A 14,055-nucleotide genomic window follows, 5' to 3' on the forward strand; every position below is an offset into this window, starting at 1 on the left:
TCCAACCCCCTGCCCTAGGCAGGGACACCTTCCCAGGTTGTTCCACATCCCATGCAACCTGGCCTTGGACACTTGCAGGGTTGGGACATCCACAGCTCCATCCAGAAACTCCAACCTTTCTGGCAGGGCTGAGTTCTGAGCCTTAAGGAGTGACCAGTTAGGGGAACAGAGTTACCTGTGCCAGTGTCCACTGGGTGTGTGACCCACCTTTTTCTGTGCTTGAGTTTGCTTGGATTTTAGAGGGAAAATTGGTTAAATGTCTTAAATAAAACTCTAAAATGAATATGTTCTAGTTTCAGCTGGCCAAACTTTGAGTTTGACCAAACTTTGGTTTGACAGAGTCCTGAGACACTGCTGGTAGTGCTGGCGGTGGAGGGATGCAGAGTAACTGGGAGCTGTGGAGTGAAGATTGGAATTGTTGGTCTTCTGTGGCTACACTCTCTTAAATCTGGGGAAATTCAGGAATACTTCATCCTCTCTTTTTCATCCAGATCAGTGCTCTAGAACGAGATAAGGCCATAGGTTGGTACATAATTCCAGTGCTGAGAGGATGCTGAAGGGCAGCACAGCAAGAATAGGATATTCAGAGAAAAACACAAGCAACACTGATTTTCTTCCCCTTTTTCCTTCCTTCCACCCACCCAGATAAGTCCATGTTTTCTTGGAGCTGGTGAAAATGACCTTGCTCTCCCCAAACCTGTACCTATGCCCAATTTGAAATAATTGATACGAAAGAAGCATAAAGATGAAAAGACAAAATTGATTTTGTATTTCATCTATGAGGGGTGAGGGCCAGCATGAACCTGATGATGTTACAAGTGTTGGCAAACTGATGGGTGTAGATCATGGAAGCACTTGGAGGGAAATTGTTGGAAGAGTTGTTCCGAGGCAAAGAGTGCAACCAGGAGTTCTTAGAGGGCAGTGACCCCTTGGGCAGCTCCCCTTCCCTCCCTTGAGGCTGCCTGCTCCCAGGTGCTTTGTGCTGGCACAGCTGTTTGTCAGCCCCACCAGTGAATCAGGCTTGCAGAGTGAGTTGGCTGAAATAGATAATTTGATATTTTTATATTTGGGGTGAGCGTGGGGGCGGGAATTGGGTTACGCTGCAGCAGCTCGGGTCTGGAGCCGGCACAGGGATCGTGGAATGGGCTGTGTGGGTGGGCAGGAGCGGGGCAGGGCTTGGCTAACTGCCCCTGATAGCACTGGCACTTCATGGAGAACACCATTCCCAGGAATTGTTGCCACCCCTCCTGTAGTAAATCATCCTTTGTCAGTCTCTGTCCCCTCCTCGCCCTGCCTCTCGGACTTTTTGCTGTCTCAAACTTCCGAGCTCTCCGCTCAGCATTCCCGCTCAGATGCTGCCCTGTGTGTGCACTCCCACAGCCTTAACTTGGGAATGATTTCTGACTCTGACTCTCCTGATGCTTCTCTTCTTGCTCTCTTTTCCTTTCTGCTCCTCCTTGAGTTTTTCCTCTTCTTTTTAACAATTTTCTAACTTCTGCTTGTGCACCTCCCTTATTGTAATTTGCTCAGTTGCTTGTTCTTTCTCCTTTCTCTTCCCCAATAGGAAAAAATTGCTATTTTAAACACTAAAATCTCTTAATAAACCCCAAGTTTTCAATTTTCTGTGCATTCCCCCCAAAACATTACCACAAACCAGTACAACATACAGGTTTCTTCTCTGTCTCATTCACTTTTGAATTTTCAATTGAATTCTGTGTTGCCTTAAGAGACACAAAATGTGTTTTTCCTTTTTGGACAAACTGAAAGGTGAATTGAAGTTCCCAAAGTTAACTTCTGAGAAAAGGTATTTTCACTGTAAGCAGAACCTGCTGATACCAGATCCTGAATTGTGGAGTGAAGATGCTTTGTTTTCTTCTTGCTGCTCTACAAAGGATACAAAAAATGTTTCTATTCCACCAGCTGGACCAGTTATGTTAAAAACCAACCCAAACTCTTTTGGGAATTCCATGCTTGCTTGTCCTCTTAAATAAGCAACCAGTTTCACATCCATGTATTCAGATACACAGTATTTTAGCCCAAATTATTTAAATCTTGATCATTATTTATCTGTTAGTTGGGAAAGTAGACAGAAGTGCTCATGTTTTAATACCTGAATCCATCCATTTAAATGTCCATCCATATTTTAACAAACCAAAGTACCTTCAAATAAAGCTGGAAAATTGGGCAAAACACTTTCTCTTTATAGCAGGAAAAGAGCAGTGAAATTCTTCTGCCCATCCCCTTTGCTTCTCTGAGTTTTTGGGTGGACTGAGGGCAGGAGCAAAGGAAGTACCCAGCAAGATCTGCTTTCTCCATGCCAAATGGGATTGACAACATCTTTGGAATTCTTACATGATAATAAACATAGGTGAGAGTGTGAATTACAATGGTTGTCTTCAGAGATGTTCAGTGGTTCCGTCCTAGTTAGTAAATAAAATTACTACTCATAAATGCTGTATCTCTGGTGCAGCTTGTCTGGTGATTCTCTTTCTTAATTTCCTTAATCTCTTTGAGTAGTTTTTTAGCAAACTCTGTCCATCCTGCTTGGTTTCTGTGTGGTTTTTTTTGTTCATGGCTAAAGATTTGTCTTGTGCTGAACAATGTGGCACTGCTCAGTTCCAGGAGTAGCTGAGGTTCCTTAGGCACAGAATTCTGTAGCTGCTCTGGCGTTTGGTGCTTGTCTTCTTCCCTCCATCCCCTTCCTTGGCATCCATGGTACTTTTCCTGAAGCCAAATTTCTCTTTTCCCTCAGTTGCTTTGGGTTGACTGTCCATGAAATATTTAAGACAAAAATATCTGAGCTAAAAAGGGCAAGTTCCAGGCCTTGGTTGCTGGATCAGAGAATCACAGAATCATTTGGAAAATGGTTGGAAAAGCCCTCCCAGCCCATGGAGTCCCAGCTGTGCCTGATGCCCACCTTGTCCCCAGCCCAGAGCCCTGAGTGCCACATCCAGGACTTTCTGGGACATCTCCAGGGATGGGCACTCCAAAGCTCCCTGGGCAACCCCTGGAATGTGTCAGAGCACACTCAGGACCCTCTTGTTGAGCTATTTCACAACACGGGAACAGGAGCAGCAGTGTATCAAAAGTTCCTTTTTCCAGCAGTCTTTCCTAAAAAGCCCAGCACATCATTCCATGAATACTCCAGCTCAGTATCATTAGTACAAAAGTAAAGATCTGCTGAAAAAGTGGCTTTGTTTTGGAGTCCTTCCATTCATCCCCAGCTATTCTTGGGAGTGTGAACCTCAGTGGGACACTAAAGGTTTTCTTGCCTTTTTTATTTCCTGGATACCTTGAACATGGAGATCCTGAGTGCTCTTTGGAGGGTTATAAGGTCAGGATTTAAAAGCCTTTTTTTTTCTTTTCTTTAATTTTTCCTCATTTCCTTCCTGCAACCTGCCTTATTAAAACCATTTTAGGAATTTTTATCAGGGAAAAAAATGCTACAGGAAACCAAACTTCTCTGGTAAGGCCCTTATCAACTTCTGATGCTGGCAGAGATACTGTTATTTAATAAAAATTGTATAGTCTTACCATGACCTAAATACTTAAATGGATAAATTTGTCAAAGATTTAGTGCTGTGTCTACTTCTTGAAGAAATGATCAGTGTTAGCTCCACATTGGGATGCTGGAATTGGTGAATTTCACATAAACTTGTCCCAAAGGTTCAACTTTTTCTGTTTCTCTTCAAAAAAGTCAAGTTAGACCACGAGAACGTGAGAGGGCTCTGTTAGAGAGACTTTTCCTGGGCTTTTATCTCACTGAGAGATGTCTCTTAGACTTTTATCTTACAGCTGCCATCAGGGAATAATCCAAAATGAGTTCCATACTTCTCCATAGAGCCTGTACTCAAAAAGGGATTCAAGCCAACGTTATCCCAAATTTACAGACTGAGCTTGAACTGCACATCCAGGACCTGTTCACTTGGGATTGAGTCACTTCATCCTCTTGTTGGATTCCTCAAGCTCAGAAAACCATTGTTTTCCACATTAATAAGCAGGAAATAATAAACTTCTGGGGGTGATTGGCAATTGGTTCACTTGAAAGGGTGTTGTCTCATGGCTTTTTGGTCTTTGAAGACTTTATAAATGACAAATTCTTTTTGGAGGTATCCATACAGGCATAAAGGCTTGATGAGGAATTCCTGGAGGAAATTCTAAGGAATTTGGGTATATATCAGATTATAGTTAATACATTTTGAGTTTATTTTATTTAACATTAAAGACAATGGCTTTATCTAGGAGAAAAAATATTCTGGAGTCTCCAGTGAGCTAACAGGAACTGTATTTTTGGGGTTGAATGTTTGATGAAATCTCTTCACTGTGATAATAAATATACCCAGTAAAGCTTTTGGTGCTTGATCTGCACCCATTGTCTGCACTGGCTTTTCTCCCTTGCATCCACATGTTTTTATCACTTGGGTAGGATGCCTGAATTATTCTTGTGGATTATAATACCACTTAAAACGGAGGAATTTGCAGCTTATTACCTCCCCCTGCCTGTATCTCAGTATACCTTGGGATATACCAAGATTTGCTTTAATATTATGCTTAACAGCAGGGATGGATGGAGGCTGAAAAGATAATGCTACAAGACCTTGGAATTGTGAGTCTGAAAAAGGTGTTTTGACTCCATCCCCAGATGATATGAAAATTTCCTGAAGTTCGTTAGTTTATCTCCTTCTTCAATGAGAGTTTTCTAGGTCAGCAGTTCCTTAACCGGGGAATAAGGCCATGGCAAATGCGCTACAGATGGAACGTAAACCCATCCTGAATTATGGGAAGTTAACAAATATTATCCTAGGGATGATTCATATTTAGTCAAAAACGTTTGGAGCTGACAAGGATGTGCGTTCTGAGAAATGGAAGGGCTTGGAGTGAACAATATGAGGAAAATGTGGGAGCTTTATTTATTCATGTCTTTCATGTAGAGTGAATCTCCCCCTCTGCTCTCGTGAGATCCCACCTGGAATGCTGCTTCCAGCTCTGGGGACCCCAGCATCAGGGTGTGGAGCTGCTGGAGCGAGTCCAGAGGAGGGACATAAAGATGGTCTGAGCCCTCTGGGGGAGCTGGGAGAGCTGGGGCTGGAGAAGGCTCCAGGGAGAGCTCAGAGCCCCTTCCAAGGACCTGGAAGAGGGACTGAGCACAAGGGCTGCAGGGCCAGGAGCCAGGGAATGGCTGCCAGTGGCAGAGGGCAGGGCTGGATCTTGGGATCTTGGGCAGGAATTGTTCCCTGGCAGGGTGGGCAGGGGCTGGGATGGAATTGCCAGAGCAGCTGGGGCTGCCCCTGGATCCCTGGCAGTGCCCAAGGCCAGGCTGGACATTGGGAGCTCCTGGGACAGTGGGAGGTGTCCCTGCCATGGCAGGGGTGGCACTGGAGGAGCTTTCAGGTCCTTTCCAAGGCAAGAATTGCAGGAGTGTCAGTTGAGCTGTGGAGCTGTGCAGAGTCAGCAGGAAAGTGGAACAGCAGCGAGGGTTTCCGTGCTGCTGAGCTGCAGCCGTGACTCACGGCTGGGCAGTGCCAGGTGTGGCACAGGGAGGGCTCTGGGAACACAGCAGCCATATCAGCATCACCTTTGGCTTTTGGGAGACTTCAGCATAAAAATAATGATTTTAATGAAAGAATTCAGTTTATTCCCATGGAGTTGAGTGCATTTGATTGTCTTGGATCCTGAGCCCGACCACTGTCAGTTTTCAAAGCTGATGAAGTTCACAGGAGTTGCTGTTTGAAAGTGTATTGAGCAGAAATTTTAAACCTGGTGTTTGTATCCTGACGTGTCTGGAGAAAGCTGGAGCTGGTGTGGTGTTCTCCAAGTTAAAAGGAGCTGGAAAAGCAGTTCAGGAGGACCCAGTTATGTCTGTCCAGTCTAAGTCTGAATAATGAAAGGCAAAGGTTGTGGCATTGCAGTTGTCAGTGGGAGCTGCCAGAGGGGCAGCATTTAAACAGCAGTTCCTGGTGTGTTTGAAAAGGTCCAAAAGTCCTTAAAAATGCTCCCAAACCTATATATGGCTAAAAAAAAAGCCACTAACCCAAAATCTTATGAATTAGCACCATTTCTGTACAGAGACAACCAGCAGTTACACCTTGGTGTGATTGCTTTTCTGTGTTTGGTTATTTTATTGTGGGGTTTTTTTTATTTTGTTTTTTTTTCTTTTTTTTTAAATTTGGGAGACTAAATCTGTGCCTATCTCCGTGTATTCAAGTATTTTGGAAACTTTCAAGAATAAAGGTGCTGCAGTACCAGGGCAACAAACATCTACATTGTTGTACTTGAAATAAATAACTTTAAATCTTGGAGAGCAACACCAGAACCGTCTTCTGCCAAAATGGAGCTGGAGAAATAGTTTATGTCATTTAAACTTGGGACAGCAGCTGCACAGAATCTTCATAAGTGTATAAAGTATTTCTGTTTGTTGTGATCTGAATAAGGTTGATTTTGATTTTTCCAGATCTAATCCTGAATGAAAAAGTTCAGGTGGCTGCACCTGAGTCCCCTCCCTTGCCAGATCTGTGAGAAACAGAGGCCAGTTTATAAATAAAGAATACAACAAAAAATGAGAGCAGTAGTAGTGACCACTAAATTGCAAGAATAATCAGCTGTAGTAATATCAAAGTTGTAGTAAAAATCTGTAAATTGAGTGGTTTGGCCATGTTCTGTGGAAACTTGAGGCAGCTTTAGGTGTTCCTGTAATTCTTCCTCCTTTATGGCTCAGAAATTCAGGGAGAAGTAGGAAGGTTGTGCTCTCTTGAGACTTCTGGGTCTGAAGCTCTAAAGTGATGAATGCAATTTTGTAGCAGGGCATGTTTGGCTTTGCATTTCTCAAGTTCTTTTCCCAGCCACAAGGAACAGACACAGTTTTTGTACATGGAATTATTTGCCTTGTTGAGGACATCTGTAGGAAAAAAATACCTGCAGAAAAATCTCAGCTCTGTCAAACATTTTTTATTCCTCTGGATAAACTAATTTACAGCCCTCATGTATGTTTCACTTTGGAATATGACTTTATTCCCATGCTCCTGATATTTCAGGGGATGGGCAATTCCAGCTGTAGCATCTTTTCCTTTTGTTTGGTGGAGGGAGGGGAATGCAAATCCAGTGGTTTGACTTTTGTCTGACACTATTAAGTGGGTGGAAAAAAGAGTCACACCCCCCTCTAATTGGAGGTTCCTTATAAGGTCAGTGAACTGAAAATATTTGAAGTTTGTGCTTCTGAAATTAGTATTTTTAGTCAGTGAGTAAGTAAAGTATCAGATGCAAATTATCTAAAAAATCTCAAGTATTTCAACCTTTATTGTGCGGCTTTTCTTCCCTTCCTCTCCTCCCTGTGTCAGTCTAATTCTTCCTAAAACTGCAGGCTTTATTCTGGAGTTCACATGAATTAATGAATATTTAAAAAAACAAATTCTGACTTCTCTGGCTGGATGGGTCAGTTATAAATTTAACATTTCAGTTCCTTCAGACACCTGGGAAGCAGTACATGTTTGGAAGTGCTGCATTTAATAAATAGACTGCAAAAAATAGTGTATTATGAAAAAACGGTGTGTTATAAATCAGGTATTTTAGAGACTCAAACTGCACTCTGAAGTCTTCCTGAATTAATCCTGGTGTGACACCACTGGTGTGTGGGTGACAAAATCACACTCAATTGTATTTTAGGTGGATTTGAGGGTATTTTGACACCACCGCTGACCTGAGCAGCCCTGCACATCTGCAGTGGCCCAGCTTAGAGGATTGAACTGGGATTAATAATTGTGATTAGTGATTAATTAATTGTGATCCCCAGTCCCCCCAGTGCGGTTTGCTGAGTGCCCCTGTCCCGTTGCAGCAGCAGCAGTGGGAAGGGCAGAGGCTGCTTCACTTCTGCTGCTGCTGCTGGAAAGAAATTCCTGCTCTGCTGCAACTGCAGTTCTGCCTGTGCCAGGTCTGAAATTGGGTGAGAAACTCTGATTTCAGCAAAGCTGCTTCCACAAGCTTTCACACCTCACCGATGGCTTCTTGCATCACGTGGTGTAAATTTAGCATAAGAGTGAAACCAGTCATTCACAGCATCTTCTTTTCAGAGGAACCAGTGCTTGTTGGAACTCTGAAAATCATTTGCAGCACACAAAAAAATCATGGTTGGGCACGTTTTGGTTGAGCTGCGCTTGGTTCGTGAGCATCTCACAAGTCCTGATCTGGAAATTCCCAGTGTATATTGGGTCAGGATCAGGGGTGTGTTGGGGGAAGTCTGCTACAAACTCAGCTTTGCTTGTTGTTGACTTTTCGCCAGTGATGTAGGAAAATGCTCAATTTCCAAATTTTTAACTTTGTTTTTCAATGCTTAAGAGGAGAAACCTGCACCCCATGCTTGAGGGTGAGCTGCCATCAGATGGTGACTCTGCTCATGGTCCTGTAGAATACAGAGTCACATGAAGAGAGGTACTTTATTTATACTGAATTATGAATTTTAAAACCTAAAGATGGTGAGTTTTAAAACCTTTGTCCAGAGCAGCTGTGGCCACCCCATCCCTGGAAGTGTCCCAGGCCAGGCTGGACACTGGGGCTTGGAGCAGCCTGGGACAGTGAAAGGTGTCCCTGCCCAGGGATGATCTTTAAGGTTCCTTCCACCCCAAACCATTCCATGATTCCCTGATTCTGTAGTCATAGAGCAGTTACTGTTTCAGTGAAAACATTCAGATAATAAGTGTTCCAGAATCCAATAGAACTTAAGGCTGGAGAAGGGCATCTGTGACTTCTTTGGGAACGGGACAGATGTGGTGCTGATCACAAATTAATTACCTTTGCTTTAGTATTCAATATATTTGCTGTGGGTTACATAGGAACCTGCAGGGTGCCTAGAAAGGGCAAGGATATATTGGCTTTTTATGCTGGAATCATAATCTACTTTTAATTTTCTGCAGGTGATTTTGCAGGTGAACCCAAGTTGTACAAAGCAGAATTCAGTACAGCTTGGCCATTCTTTATCCCTTTTCATTCTTGTGAATTATTCCTTAGATAGATAACCTATGTTGGCCATAAAAGCAGCAATGAATTTGGGTGTGTTTAGCTTTCAGCTGTGTGTTAATTTGGACGTTAAACACATGGGATTTCCCTGGTAACAAAGCACACTGCATGTGCTGGGTGCTGGCAAAACAATGATTCTGGGATTCCTCAGCTTTGTCCCTCTGGGAAGCTGTCAGTCACTGAGCACCCTGTCAGATTTATTAATCTAATTCCAATTGGATTGATTGTACTTCACATTTCACTGTGCGGTGTTTGAAATAAAACACTGAATCTGTGTCTTTGAGGAATCTTTTGCTCAGTTTGTCTTACATCAAACCTCATCACTGGTTGCCTCTGCATAATTCAGATGTCTAAATCCATTATATTCCAGTACGTTAATAACCCGAATTTCATGGTGGGTACCTCAGGATAATTTTCCTAGTAAATAAATTTAAAAAAAAATTTGGTTTCTAAGTAAGTATTTATATTTTATGTTGCTAGCAACAGGCCTGCCTGTGTTCACCGAAGGTCAGTGACCTGAATTATGTTCAGCTCTGCCAGCAGTGTGTGTAGTCATGAGAAATGCAGGGGCTTCTCTTTATTCCTCAAGTATGACTTTAAAAATTACAAAATAATCTTTTCACAGAGGAAAAACTTGAACCTGGCTTTGCAAAAAGATTCAATATTGAATCTTATAATACAGTGATCCTGAATAAGGAAGTCTCTCTATGATGGCCTTTAATTAGTAAAATGAAAAAAGCAAACCCCTCCCCAGCAGACTTCTCTTTTAATTAAATTTTCATGTTAATAATGGTTTTTGCACTTTAACTTTTAGGGGTTTGGAAATAAGATTGCTCTGAACCCAACTTTGATCTGCACTGAATCTATTGACGTGTGTTGAGGTATTGAGTTTTGCAGGAGGGAATGGATGCTCCTAAGGAATACAGGGAATAAAGCTTTAATTCTCAAAGAGGCCAGCAGAGAAACCGGGCTTGGGATGTGAGGAAAAGTCAGAGACGTGACAAAGTTTTGTTATCCAGTGTCACCATCTCCATAATATTGTGGATATAACCTGGACTAGAACGTGCTCAGCATCCTCGGTGTGTGTGACTAAGCCTTGGGATTGCTCATGAGCAGGGAGTGGCTCCGGATGGGGGATCCCATTCCCTGTGCTTGAGGAGATCACAGGAGCCTCGGGTGGGTAGAGAAGAGGAAAACAGCAAACAAAAGCACGAGGTAAAGTTTTAGCACAGATGATTTCTAGGAATTGCTCTCTTTGTTTAAATAAATGACTTAGGCTTTTATTCTTCTCTTTGCTCAACCACTTTCAATAATTTGCTTTTTAACACCTTTCCTGTCATCTGTTCCTTCCTCTCCTCCTTTATTTCCAATTCACTTCTGTTCTATACCTGTAAGGAGATCAAACTTGGTTCTTGAAGCCCAGTAAATGTTATTACTGAGGGGATTCTTCTAGATCTTACAGACTGTGTGATGAGTAGGATTTGCTCTTGCCTCCTCTTATCATCAATTTATTATCTAAACCAGGAAGCCTTTGTGCAGGCTGCCTAAAAGGCCTTTTGCTTTGAGCACCTGGCAATGCAGACCCAGCTGAACACACTGTCTGACTTTTACCTGCTGCCCCTGCGGGCACTGGGTGCAATTTGGTTGTATCTACTTAAAATACCCCTAAAATTGTTACCCTTTTATGTTGTGTGTCTGTGCCACTGTTACTGTCACAGAGACTCACCGGCCTTGGGCTCTGCTAAGATTTCAAACCTTTCCTTGGAAAACAGGGCTCCACCTGCTTTTCCACTCTGGAATTCCACAGGAGTTCTCTGGTTCTCCAGGATGGGCTGGTGGAGAGTTGGAAGGAGAATGAAGCTGGGGTGGATCTGTGTTCCTGGTCAGCTCTGAAATGCACCAATGTGTTGATTCCTGTTAATAACCTGTTAATGACTTTCTCACATCAGCAGCTCTTCCCTAGTGTTGGTAGCTCTTAAAGTGTCTTCTAAATTCTAAAATAACTCAGGGCTCTGTGGTTACCTCTGCAGCTGCTTTGGGAGCTGAGCATTCCCTTTGTGGGATGGGCAGGAGACAATGGTTGAACACTCCACGATATTTTGGGTGAAAATCGCTCAAACTCTGGTGATAGTTTGAACTGAGCTGGGTTAGGGTTGAAACTGGTCTTGAACTGGTGGCATTGGGAGGGGATCAAGCAGTGTTTTGAGCTGCAGGCTGGTAAAGACAAGGGAGTGATGCCTTCAGTCCTGGAGCTGCTGCTGCTGGCAAAGGCTCCCTGTAATCCTGGTGTAAACCCAGAGGTGCTGCAGTTAAAGGGAATAAAGGATATTGGCCAGAGAGAGCTTTCAGAGATGGGACTGAGGCTCTGCAGCCTTTGGGCACCTGCGTGGGATGGACAAACCTGGTGCTCCAGGACTTGGAGCTGCTGGAGAGAGCCCAGAGGAGGCTCCAGGATGAGCAGAGGGATGGAGCAGCTCTGCTGGCAGGAAAGGCTGGCCCAGCTGCCATTGTTCAGCCTGGCCAGGAGAAGCTTTGGGCTGAGCTCAGGGTGGCCTTGCAGGGCCTGAAGGAGCCCCAGGAAAGCTGCAGAGAGACAATTGCCAAGGGCTGCAGGGCCAGGAGCCAGGGAATAGCTTCAAACTGAAAAATTACAATTTTAGGTGGATGTTGGGTAAAAAATCCTTCCCTGGCAGGGTGGGGAGGCCCTGACACAGGTGCCCAAGGCCAGGCTGGACATTGGGGCTGGGAGCAGCTGGGACAGTGGGAGGTGCCATGGCAGGGGTGGCACTGGATGGCCTTTCAGGTCCTTTCCAACCCAAACCACTCTGGAATTCCATTGTTAGCTCATTTACATCAGAGTTTGCTCTTCCTTTCTTTTTTCCTGTGGGGTCCCAGGGCTGCCTGTGGGAGGTGTTCACTCAGCACCTGCACCAAACCCTTCCCTCAAACTGAAGTGATTTAGGCACGAGAATGCCCAGTTTGTAGGACCTGGTGTGGCCTCAGCCGTGCTCCTGGCAGCTGTGGATGTGGCAGTGCCATCCCAGGGCTCTGTGGATGCCATAAAAAGGCCACTTTTAGGGTTTCTCCTTTTTTGGGGTGCACAACAGCAAAAATTCACCTGCTCCTAAAACACCAACACAACTGCAACACCTGCTCCTACATGGATCCAACAAGCAGTTCCTTGTCCTTCTGCCCCTTTCTCTTTGGGGTGTGTGACACTGGAGTGGCACAGGGACAAGGCCAGAGTGGTGGCAGGAGGGCAGGCTGTGCGCAGGGTGGGCTGTGCTGGGTTTGAACTCTCATTGTTGGGGGGAAATGGAGCGAACGGCGCTGGTTGCTGCTCAAATTGCGGGGTCTGAGTGCATTTTAGGCTGCTCACATTTGCCTGAAGTTACATATTTCAGGAGGTGTTTAAATAATAATAACTCTCCAATTCCAGCTGGTCAGTAATTGGATTGTTGGAGAACAAGTAGAAAACAAATGTTTGAGAAATACTTTGACCAGTCTTAGTTGTGTTTTCAGTTTTAATTTTATTTTTTCTGTTCATAATCCTGCTGTACTTCTTAATTTCTGCTGGAGTTTTCTTCCTGGAAACTGTCTTTATATCTGTGTCTATGGCAAGCACAATTTTATTTCTCTGAGCATAGTTTAATTATTTGCAGCAAGGTGAACCTTACTTAATTTCATCAGGTTATGAGGAGAAATGAACTTTAACATTTAGGAATTTATATGCATTTATAGTTGTATAGCTTGTAGAGTTGGGGAAGTCCCACAAGTTCAGTTGTGTTTTAGAACTATTGTCCTGAATTTCTCTGACACATTTAAGGGCTTGGCAAAGATGACAATTTTTTGGTATTATGTTAATTTTGAGATTTATTCAATGCCCAGTTGAAAATTAAGTAATGTCTTAAACATCTTAAATATCTTAAATATCTAAGACCAGATATCAGTGGAAGACAAGTCTTTGTCATGCCTGTCTCTGCTTTTCCTGTTGCAAAACCTCATTTTCTGTTTGGATTTCCTTGGTTTAGCTCAGGGTTGAACTGAGCAGTTGTGGCTGCAGTTTAAGAAGTTTATTCTTTTTTTTTTTTCCCTTTTTCAGTGTTGTTTGCTGCTGGACTCCCCCCGTCCCCACAACCCCGCAGGATGATATGAGACTTGAAAGAAGACGATGCATACAGGTGATTTGATATTTGGGATTCTTACAATGAAAAATGATGAATGTTCTTGATGTGTTTTTTGTTGCTGGTCCATTCTCTGTCCCCCCAAATGATGTTGTTTCAATTTGGTAGAATATTTAAAAACCTGCAGAATTTTGAAATCTTTCTTTGCCCTTTCAAAACTCTTCTGCAGCTCGGAAAACTCTTCTTCTTCCAGGAAGAAGAAGGGAATGCTTCTGAAGTTGCCAATTAAATGGACTGGTTGATATTTTAGGAAGTTTTCCCATTTTTTGGCTAATCAAAAATCCTGAAAGTGCCAAGTGTGTTTGCAGATTCAATGGCTGATTTTTAGTTTTGCTGGAAATACAGTTCATATTTTGACACGGAAAATCGTAAGCAGTAGATATAAAAGAAAATCTAGTTTATCCAAGAGGGTTGGTCTAATTTTTTATACCCAAATGCCTTTATTTCAACCAGATCTTTGGTTTGCTTGTTCAGCTTTAAGCCCCAGGAATCCTTAGGGCTGGGGGAAAAAAAAAAAGCCGGGCAGATTTCCGTGTGCATCCAGCTCATCTCCTGATTGACAGTTTTCAGTTGCATCAGCTGTTGGTGCATAAACAGCTTTGGAGGGTCTATTTACATGGAGCCTTTGGATTAGGACCAAGATGCTGGAAGTGGAGATTTCATTCCCTGAAAACCAAACATCGCTCATTCCACTCCCATGTTTGTGCGTTGTGTGCTGAAAGCTCAAGTCACAGCAGGTCTAAAGAATTCTAAAATTAGGTTGGGCAAAGAAGAGGAGAAGGGAAAACTTCTCCAAAGGGTTATTTCGTTTTCATATTTCATTTTAAACATCTACATCTAGAGGAGTGGCATTAAATTCTAGAAA

The 14,055-nt window shown here is 43.3% G+C and overlaps 1 protein-coding gene across 2 annotated transcripts in view; it reads left to right on the plus strand.

Annotated features, from left to right (window-relative positions):
- Nucleotides 1-14,055, plus strand: part of DYRK1A (dual specificity tyrosine phosphorylation regulated kinase 1A) — a 70,265-nt gene that overhangs the window by 10,801 nt on the left and 45,409 nt on the right. For both annotated transcript variants that reach the window (XM_014255704.2, XM_005526559.3), the window contains exon 2: nt 13,109-13,187. In XM_014255704.2, coding sequence (XP_014111179.1) covers nt 13,178-13,187 — 10 coding nt within the window. In that variant the 5' untranslated portion in view covers nt 13,109-13,177. The remainder of the gene's footprint in view (nt 1-13,108; nt 13,188-14,055) is intronic.

This window comes from Pseudopodoces humilis, chromosome 2, assembly GCF_049639895.1.
Source record: "Pseudopodoces humilis isolate 2021_Gansu_Grassland_sample_001 chromosome 2, ASM4963989v1, whole genome shotgun sequence".
In the NCBI taxonomy this organism is placed as follows: domain Eukaryota; kingdom Metazoa; phylum Chordata; class Aves; order Passeriformes; family Paridae; genus Pseudopodoces; species Pseudopodoces humilis.